The following is a 10,187-nucleotide window of genomic DNA, read 5'->3' as shown; positions in this document are numbered from 1 at the left end:
GGGCGAGGGGGAGGGGGGGAAGGGGGGCGCCTGCGTCTCCTGGGGGCCAGCCACGCCGCTGGGCTAAGCTACTGGCCGGCTCCAGCCCTCGCACTTACGCGGCCCTGCTGCGGCCATCTCCCGAGCTCGGCCGAGGAGACGTCACCGCAGGAGCAGCTCTGAGACAGCTTCTCGAAGAGTGTCTCCTGAAAGATGTCCAGCAAGGACCAACCGTGCTTGTCAGCCGCCCGCCCCAGGCTCTTGGGCAGAGAGAAGAGGAGCTGTGAGTGTGGGAGGAGCAGGTGCCGGTACCGGGGAGCCGTGGCTGGATGGCTGGAGAGGAGCTGCCCACCCCCGTGCCCGAGCCGTGCCACCCTCTGGGACGTAGCCTGGGCACATCCCTGTGTGGACCCCTCCAAGGGCCACCTCTCCTGAGCTGCCCTGCCCAACACCACACTTACGTAGAAAGCCTGTTCCCGCAAGGACGGCGTGTCAGGCGGGCTCTGGTTGTAGGTGGAGAACCTCTTGTTCACCGTGGAGGCCTTGTTGACGGTGCTGGCTGCCGAGGGCTGGTCGTCCTTGTCGAAGGGGCTGGGGAGGAGAGCAGGGAGGTGAGGGGTGTGTGCCAGTCTGGGGGGGTCTCAACCCTACTCTGCAGCAAGCAGGACACCAGGACCCCATCCAGTCCAGCTCTGGTTTTCCATAATTGCAGCCCAGTTTTGGGATGGGAGAGAGCCTGGGGCAGGCCACCTCTTGCCACGCCATGCCGGGCATCCCCAGCCCTGCCACGTGCTACCAGCAATGCCTGCTGAGACACTCACTTCCAGGTCACCTCCAGGCTGAGTTTGAGGGTGCCCAAGTCGTTGATATCCACAGCCACTACTTGGGGCAGAGCCGCAAAGAGGTCCTTGGTCTCGCAGGACACATTGCCCACCACAACGTGGTTGGCCAGGCTCTTTAGCTCTGTCACCTGGAGGAGAGGGAGAAGAAGATGAGATGAAGCCATGGGCTTCATCTTATCCATGCTGTTTGCATCCATGCTGTGTGCCAGGGTGCCACCACCACCAGACGGCCTCCTCCCACCCCAGTGAGAGTGAGGTCTAGGTGAGGTCCTGGAGGGAAGCCCTGCCAGGATGCAGGGTGGTAGCTGGCCCACACCATCCCTGCCCTCCTCTGCACTGTACCTTGATGGAGAGGAACTCGGTGACAAGGGGCAAGAAAACCATTTCCTCGCTGTCCCACACCTGCTTGCTGTTCACCTCGATGCGCCCCCGCAGCTTCCACCGCTGCCGTCCGTACTTCATGAAGATCTGGGGATGCAGAGATGTGGGCGTGGGGTAGATACAGTGCTGGGGTGGTGGGTGCTCTCTATGCGTCCCCGGGCATGGCCAGGGACCTGTGCCACCCTTCACTGCCCTGCAACGTGCCCTCCACACCAGCGCCCACCTACGCCCCGCAGGCACCCCAAGGGCAGAAGAGCAGATCCCAAACCATATGGTCCCACCAACCTCATACTGGTCACCAGCACAGAGCCGGGCAAAGCCTGCCAGTCCTGCAAGAGAAGGCAGAGGGACGTCAGCAGGCAGCAGGCAGGCAGGCAGCGGGCCAGGGATGGAGCGAGACGTGTTACCTTTCATCCGGATGTGGAACTCGCCCAGCTGGCTCTCCAGCTCGTTCTCCAACAGACACATGTTCTGGGGACAGACGGACGGCACCCATCAGCAGCCACTCATGGGACCCAGCACCTTGCCAGCCCACCCCAGCCAGCTGTCTCACCTCTGTGTACTCCTTATAGCCCTTGCTGGCCTCAGCCAGGCTCTCACGTGCCTCCCGGCTGCCCGGCGAGCCCGTGCTGTAAGCCTTGACCATGTTGTGGGCTCCATCGCGGAGCCGCCGTTGGATGCAATAAGCCTCGTAGAGCTCATCTATCTGCAAGGACAGGCCCGAGCTGCAGTGAGGGGCAGGGTGGGGGACAGCACGGCATCCCAGCGCTGCACCAACATTGTCCCAAGGTGACCCTGGTCCCCAGCTCTCACCTTGCTAGCATGAAACTCCAGGCGACGCAGGAAGCGCTCGATTGACTTCACTTGCTGGAAAAGCAGAGGAGACGGCGTGAGCGGCAGCCCAACCCTTCCGCAAAGGAGCCGCAGGTCAGGATGTGCCCTACTGTGTGCCCATGCTGCGGCTGGGATGGGTTCTGGTCACCAGCCCTGCCTGGGAGGTGCAGGGTGGCAGCCGGCGGTGAGCGGAGCAGAGGCTGCACTTGCATCCACGTGCTGCAGCATCCTCCAGCCTCCCCTGCGCCGGAGGGTCCCCCAGGAGACAAGCCAGGCTCCAGGGTGCTCTTCTCCCAGCCTCAGAGCTAATCCAGGCTCAGCACTCACCAGCAACAGCTTTTGTTTGCAAGAAGGGGGTTACAAGCCTCTGCCTGTCTCTGCTTCATCCCCTGCCTAGACCCACACTGCCCGCCCAGCCCTGATCCCACCCCACAGGGACTCTGCCGGGCAGGGGACCGGGGGCAGGCAGCGGGGCAGTGCAAGCGGAGAGGGGCTGGCGGTAGCACATCCCAGGCGCTAGGAAGGGGGAGACAAGGGGGATGGGGCACTGATCCCGCTTACCTTATCCAGATCGTAGAGAAAGCCCTGGAGGAGAGAGGAGAGGGATAAGACGCAGCACAAAGCCAGCTCTGCCCACCCAAGGAGACCCAGCACATCGCACCCACCACCCATAGCATGTCGGCAGGGATATGCAGCACCCAGCCAGGGCTGGAGAGTGCATGACAGTAGGACAGGAGCCCCGTGCAGCCCAACACCAGAGCCCAGGTTGGCCCCTGACGTCCCCACAGAAGTAGGCTCTGCCCCGGGACACAGATGGACCACGAGCTGCCCCAGCCGTGCCCACAACCCCAGTCGTCTGCCCAAAGCACCGCTCCCCGTAAGGCTCTTCCCAAGCAATACTCACCAGGCGCGAATTCCTCTTGGACTCGCGGATCTGGGTGCTGAGCTTCTCCAGTTCCAGCTGGTGTACCTCCAGGTAGGCTCTGGGAGCAACCACACCACGGGGGTCAGGCTGGGACACCGTGTCCAGGGCTCCTGCCACCCACAGACCACACCAACCCAAGCACATCTGGCCCCGCATCCCCACTTCCCTCTCCAGCACCAAGGCGAGGGAGCCCACTTGTGCCTCTACGTGGAACATGGTGGGATACGGGACCCCACGCAGCTCCGGGATGCCCAGGCACTATGCCCAAGAGACCTGGTATGTCCCTGCCTGGTGAGGGCAGAGAGCTGCCAACCCCAACCCATGGCAAGTTGTCCCTGTGCCCCTCAGGGGCTCCCTGCTTCCAACCACCCGGCCACGGGGAGCCCCAGTACTTACGTCAGGCCCTTCTTGAGAGCTTCGTACACCTCGTCCAGGCGGTTGGGCTGAGGCACCTTGGGTGGTGGGGATTTGTGGGACATTGAGAACATCCTACTGACCCTGGAGCCAGTCTTGCGGGAGACGGTGGGGGTGAAGGGTGAAAGGTTCCTGGGGAGAGAGGCAGGCAAACCCGGGACAGCCGGGGTCAGCACACAGCACTGGGGTCCGCTGGGGTGCCCCAGCCTGCCGGGCACCCTGTCTCGAGACAAGAAGGAGCTCCAGGATAGAGGCCTGGTCCACCCGGACCTGCTTGCCTTTCCCAGGACTCCCCGGCAGCCAGTCTAACCGGCCAGCGGGGCCGGATGAGATGGGGCCGTGAGGCTGGGCAGCGCTGCCTGCATCGCATGCCTGCAGTCCCCGGCAATGCATTTGGCTGCCCCAAAGCCATGGGAAGGACAAGGAGAAACCCACAAAGCTGGCGATGGAGAAGAGCAGGGAATTAACCCCATCCCGGCGGGATCAGAGAGGCTGGCCGTGGGGTAGCCTCTGCGGAGGCGTGGGGGTCCCAGGCGCCAGCTGGAGGCAGCAAAGGCAAAAGGGGCTGGCACCAGCCGGAGCCAAGCTGCACTCCTGGGGTGCCTGTGGGGACATCTCCAGCCCTGGCCACCCTCCGAAGGGGCCATGCTCTGCTCCATCGCCAGCACCCCGGGTTGCCAGGGGCATGGAGATGCTCCCTGTGGTCTGGGCGCTGTGGCAGGGTGACACATGCCACCATCGGCTTGCTGCCCTACCGCTGTGTGCTGCCAGGGACAGGCAAGGATCCCAGCGGGTGGCAGCATGGGAGCATCCCAGGGACAAGCAGCCCTGTCACCTCATCACACAGTGCAGCGACACGGGGCAGGGATATCCTCACTGATGCTACGCCTCTCCAGATGTCACCAAACCCGTCGTATGGAGCTGCTGGCTGCCTGTTGCCTCCACCTGCCCCACCGCCGCCTTGGGGACCTCCCCCAGCCGACCAGAAGGGAGGCCGACCCAGCACCTAGGACCCGAAAACCACCCTTCCTGCTTTGTGCAACGGAGTCACTCCCCAGCCCAGCGAGCCACGCCCCGCTCAGACCGGCTCTTCCCTTCCTCCTTCCAACGCATCGTCGCGCCACCGGCGCCCAGGAGACACCCTGGCCTCCTCGGTTCCCAGCCCCGGACCGGACCTCCCATCCTGTGCCGCTCTTTGCAGGAGCGGCCAAAAGACTTCCCCGAATCATTGGTGGGGGGAAATGAATGTCTTGGCCTCCTCCCAAGGCAGAGCGATGGGTAAGCACTTGATTTCCATCATCCCTCCTCATTCCCGTCCTCCAGGGCCCCTGGAGGCATCTCCCACAAGCACGTCCCCACCAGCCACTTGGCTACGGGCATCCAAAAGTCATCCCTCTTCCCTGTCCCCAAGCGAGCCCCTCTGGCACCCCCAGATCCAGCGACGTGCCAGTGGCCTGGAAAGTGTCACTTGGCCCAGAGGCTGGACAGAACCTGGGGACAAGAGCCGAGCAGGGCTGGAGGTCTGCTGCCAGGCATGGGGAGGCTCTACCTGCGCTTGTGCCCACCCAGTGAAAGTGCCCATAGCCTGGCAAGGCAGCTTGGCACTGCTTTCTCCAGCCATTTGGCTGAGAGATGTCTCTCCCCCGGCACCGGTGGGTGCACTGGGACGTAAGGAGGCTGGCTGGGCGCTAGGAAAAGGGATTAAAAGCATTAAAATGCTGCAGTCCCACAGCCCAAACCTGTGACATGCCCATGTCCTGACAACCACCTGCGAAAGGGTAGCCAGGAGCCAGGGATGGTGCGGAGGAGGGTGGCGGGGATGAGCAGCGCGTGGGGTGGTTCTCACCGACGTGAGGTTCAGCAGAGAAGAGGAGGAAGGGTATGATGGGACCATAACATCGCCAGCGGCCGGAGAGGATGAGTAGGGAACGGCTGCTCCTCGCAACACAGCTGACGGGCAGCCAATAAGACCTTTCAGCAACAGGTTTGAAATGACCCGGAGGAAACCCTGATTCACGCCAGCACTCAAACCCCGAAACCGGCCGCCGCAGGATGTCAAGGCCGTCAAGACACAATGCTTCAAAGCCACCCCAGCTCCTTCACTGCACCCATTAAACATGATGAGATGGTCACAAGGAAGCTCTTAAGAGCTGGCTGAAGAACGAGGGTGAGCTACACCTGCCCCCTCCATGCTCTGGTGGCAGCAGCTGCAGGGCTGCAGGGTCCTCACCCAGCCTGGGACACGGCGCAGCGGAGGGTTGGGGTGATGGGCTCTGTCTCCCATCTGGCCTCGATGCTCCCTGCAGTCCCCCGTGCAACATCCCCCAGGTACCACAAAGGTCCCTGTGGGAGATGCCAGGCAGTGGATTGGGAAGGCGCCTCAGGATGCGCAGCAGGTCCCGCCACCGTGCCCAAGCCTGTCCCTGTCCCTGTTGCCTTCCCCACCCCTCGTGGCAGGCAGCAGGAGCACGCATCCCCTACCTGAAGGGCCGGTCGGCCGTTGAGTTCACTCCAGCGAAGGACTGGCTCCTATTGATCTTGGTGACGAGGACTCGGCGCTGCGGGCGCACAGACAGCGACATCGTTGAGTGTGACCTGGAGGGCCTCCCTGGGGGGCACGAGAGAGCGGGGTCACCAGCAGCCAGGTGGGGAAACACACACAAGCAGGGCTGCCACCGAGACCAGGATGGGAATGGCACCCACAGACCAGGGTGGCTACGGCACCCACGGGCTGGGAGCCTTCCCTCCGTCTCAGCCCAGGGACACTCCCGGTGGCACCGGCCACGCAGGTGCCATGCTGTCCCCAGCGATGGTGCCGGTGCCCTGCCCTGGGTGAAGAAGGGCTCCGGACACCGTGAGCACTCAGCGGGGACAGACAGACGGATATGTCCCAGCTTGGCCCCATGGGAGCCACAGGAAGGGGCTGATGCCCAGTGCCTACCGTGGCCCTTCCCAGACATGACCATGGCAAACCCTCTGCTGTGCCCCAGCCCCGCCACCCCCTCCTGAACCCTGCCTTGTCCCGTGTCCTGCTGTCGCCCGTGGTACCCCGCTGCAGGGGCAGGAAGGGCGCGGGACCAGACCCAGCCACCCAGCCCTTTGCTGTCTCCGTGCTCGCTTCCGCTCGCTCCAGCAACCAGGAGGGAAAACCACAGGCAACAAAGCGATTTGGAAAGTCCCCGGCTTTGCCAGGAGCTCTGCGTCGGGGAAGGAAAGGCCGAGCCATTCCCTGCTGGACCCTGGAAAGTCCGTGCGGGCAGCACGTGTCCAGCCCCACGGCCACTGCAGCCTTGCCTTCTGCTCCTGGCAGCGCCAGAGACAATGCCAGGAGCCCCGAAACCACTGCCTGTACCTGCCTGTCCCCACAGCGGCCGGTGCAGTTGATGCCAGCCAGGACGGAGCAGATTTCTGAGTCTCGGGGCCCGGGCCCGGACCCGGCTGCAACCCCACGTCGCAGGGAGCATTGCTGCAGCCCTGGCCGGGGCTCGGGGAGGGCAGCCCAAAGCACAAGGCAAAAGCAGGGGAGTGTGGGGCTTCTCCTGGCCCTGCCACCCCCAGCAGTGCCAGCTGGGCACATGGAGGAGCCCAGCCTGCAGGGCAGCTGCAGGAGCAGGGCAGAGGCTGCTGGATGCTCCACTTCATCCCAGCCACCACTGACGCCAGCTCGGTCCCTCTGTCCCCACCAGCCCCCAGAGCCTAGCTGCGGGCTGGGGAGCCAGGAGCTGCCGGGGAGGAGCTCACACGGTGCCTGGCAGCCACACACCCTGCCGGGGAAGGCCAGGCAGGGCCCTAGGGACACACAGCTTCCCCCACTGGCAGATGGGGCCAGAGCCGCCTCCCCACGCCTTAAGGGGCTTACTCTGCCTTTCCTCCTGCCCCCAGCATGGCTGGCAGCGAGCTCCTGGCCCCAGCAGCACCAGGATGGCACGGGGACGCAGGCGCTGCTGGGGCTCCCACCACTGTCCCCACTCCTTCCCCCGGCACAACAGAGCCCGGGAGCCCAGCTCAAACCGGCCCCGCGCGGCACACACCTGCTCAGCCGCCGGCTGGGACACCCCCGGTGCTGCGCTCCCCGCCGCCCCACAGCCATGCCGTCACCTCCCTGCATGCCAGGCTGGGGCCAGGCATTCGCAGCGCCCGGGATGAGCCAGGGCCGTTCGTCAAAGCCACCAGCCCCCCCCCCCCCCCCCCCGCCGATAACCTCCATCCCAGTGGAGCCGGGATGCAGCAGGTCCATCTGGTTCCCCCTTGGCACTCAGGTCCCAGCCCAGGACCACAGAGCCGCTCTGTGGGTCCCGCCGCCTCACCGTTATCTCGGTGAGATAGTCTAGTCCCTCCAGTTTCCAGGACAACACTGGCCCAATTAAGCTCATTAAGAGGAGCTGTAATCCCTGGCAGCCCAGCTGACCTGCAGGGCCTGGGCAGATTACCCTCTGCAGGGCTCTTTAATCTGCTCCCCACTGAGCGAGCAATGCCCATGGCACTCGTGCTTGCTGCCCCGGCTGGGCGTTACAGCGGCTCATCTATAGGGAAAGCACCCACCACCCCTACAATGGGGCTCTCCATGCATGGGGCACATCACAGCTCCTATGGGGTGAGCACGGCCCTGCCAGTCCATCCTCCAGCCCACATTGCCTTCTCGGGGCACGGCGGGGCTCTAAGGAGGGTCACCCAGGCAGGAGCCCGCAGTGGGGAGAAGGACGCTGAGGGTGTTTGTTGGAGGGGAGAAGGATGCTGCTAGCATCACAGGGGGAAAAGGATGCTGGGGGTGCCGTGGGAAAGCAGTGCCCCAGCACAAGTCCTCAGGAGAGTCCAAGCGATCCCCAGCTGCTCACCCAGGCACCTCAGAGGCTCCAGCAGCCACCTGCACCGCTCCCAGGCACCTGAGGCTCCTGCACTGGCACAGGGAGCACTGCCATGAGCGATGGCCGCTGGCAGGACCACGTCCCTGCACTCCAGCCCAGGGACCCAGCTCCCCCCCAAACCCCGCCTGCGATGCACCGTGCCACGAGGCCAGATCGCCGGCAGGATGGGTGCAGACCTGAGTCGGCAGCAAGGGATGGCGCAGCCCCAGCACTTGCTGCCAGCCAGCCCAGCGCCTGGCCCCGGGCACTGCCACGTCTTGCCAGCGCCAGCCTGTCTGCCGCAGCGCCCTGCGTCCCCAGGCCTGGCATCCTGCACCCTAAACCCCCTTCAAAGAGGGGGACACCGTGCCCCCTTTCTGCTGGAGCGATGCCCCGGGAGCCCCAAGGATGCTCGAGCCTGGCACACACACAGGCAGCCAGCCGGGTGCTGGAGGGCAGCTCTGCCTGCATGAGGCAGGGCAGGCAGGGCGCGGGGTCTCCGCTCCTGGCACGTTTGGCTCACGGCCGAGGAAAAAACCCTGGCGTGGTGCATTCCTGACATTACCGAGATAAGAGGTACCTGGTACCATGGCAGCACGGCCAGCCCCAGTGAGGAGCAGAGCCCGGAGCATGCTTGGAAGGGGCAGCTGGCCACCGCATCTCGCCCTCATCTCACAGTGAGCCCCATGCCGGGCTTACCGGGAGGTCGGTACCGGGCAGAGCACCGGCACACTCCTGTCCCTGCCACACACTGAGTCCCAAGCACATCCCTCCCTCTCCTGAGAAGGAGCCGCAGAGATCCTGCCCCAAAGGTCCAGTCCCTGCCAGCCCCCCGCCCTTAATTAGGGCTTCGGTGCTAACAAAGCCGCCTCCCAACCAAGCTTTTCACCTTGCCGTGCCTGCGCCACAGATCGTCTGCAGATCTCCTGGGGTAGCAAACACAGTCCTGGGAGTCTGTCTGTCTGTCTGTCCGTCTGTCCCCAGCCAGCGCTGCCCGTGGGCAGCGTCCAAGAGGGCAGAGCAGCCAGGTGCGAGCAGCTGGGCGGGCAGCACTGCGGGAGGTGCTGGAGCCCACCCTGGGGCTCTCCAGCCCGGCCGCCGGCTCCTCTCCCAGCGCCGGTGCTCTGGAGATGATTGGGATCCCAAGAATGCTGGTCTGAGTGGCGGAGGGGGGAGTCCGACCGGCTGGGTTGGTCCCAGCTGGTTTCTGTTTCCGACACTCAGACACCAGCCTCAGGTCGCTCCGGCGGGTTTATCAACACTGCCCTGGTCGGAGACGCCCCAAAGTGGCTCCCCCCGAATCCACAGCCCCGCAGCCCTGGGAGCTGGGGGGGCTCTGACCACCATTTCCAGTAATGTCACTTACTGGAGGCCAGCAACGCCCGGGGTGGCCAACCCAGCACCCTCCAGCACCCCTGACCCCGGGGAGTGGCACCCACAGCCCCCTGAGGGGCTTCTCCAGGAGGGGCTGGCAGGGCTGGGCTGTGGTCCCCATGTGGGGCCACCACCCCGGGCATAGCGGGTACCAGTGTCCCCCAACGAGGGCACTGCACGGTGGCCACGGGCTAGTCCATCCTGCCCGTGGTGTCTGTGGCAAGCGGCGGGTCCTGCCAGGCCACACCAGTGGCACGTCCCCCCCCCCGGCCCCGGCACCCTTGCGTGAGCGTCCCTTGGGCGCACGGCGGGGACGACCTCGGGAGCCTGCGAACTCAGCCCATTGGCGCGGCTCCCTCCAGCCCAGCCGCTGCATCCTTGTTTGCACAGCTGCGTCCCCGCTGCCCTAACCCAGGCGCGTACCACAGCCCCCCCACGGCCCCTTCCGGCCCCGGGGCGGCCCTTGGCCGGCTCCCGGCGTGGGTTGGAGCAGCTCTTCCCTGCCGCTGCCCCTTGTCCCTCCTCGGCACAGAGGACGGGAGCACGCGGAGACCGACGCCATGCTGCCTTGGTCACAGGGAGCCTGGGCGCTGC

The 10,187-nt window shown here is 65.1% G+C and overlaps 1 protein-coding gene across 1 annotated transcript in view; it reads right to left on the bottom strand.

The window, feature by feature from the left end:
- FAM65A (family with sequence similarity 65 member A) overlaps positions 1 to 10,187 on the bottom strand; it is an 18,888-nt gene that overhangs the window by 7,096 nt on the left and 1,605 nt on the right. Inside the window, 11 exon segments of the mRNA XM_019475011.1 lie at positions 441 to 570; positions 801 to 949; positions 1,164 to 1,289; positions 1,488 to 1,531; positions 1,610 to 1,673; positions 1,756 to 1,908; positions 2,016 to 2,069; positions 2,598 to 2,621; positions 2,941 to 3,019; positions 3,358 to 3,507; positions 5,857 to 5,983. Of these exon segments, the coding sequence (XP_019330556.1) occupies positions 441 to 570; positions 801 to 949; positions 1,164 to 1,289; positions 1,488 to 1,531; positions 1,610 to 1,673; positions 1,756 to 1,908; positions 2,016 to 2,069; positions 2,598 to 2,621; positions 2,941 to 3,019; positions 3,358 to 3,507; positions 5,857 to 5,983 (1,100 nt within the window).

The sequence above is a fragment of the Aptenodytes forsteri genome, unplaced genomic scaffold (genome assembly GCF_000699145.1).
Source record: "Aptenodytes forsteri isolate BGI_AS27 unplaced genomic scaffold, ASM69914v1 Scaffold14, whole genome shotgun sequence".
Taxonomy (NCBI): Eukaryota; Metazoa; Chordata; class Aves; order Sphenisciformes; family Spheniscidae; genus Aptenodytes; species Aptenodytes forsteri.
This window is presented reverse-complemented; position numbering and strand designations above follow the sequence as displayed.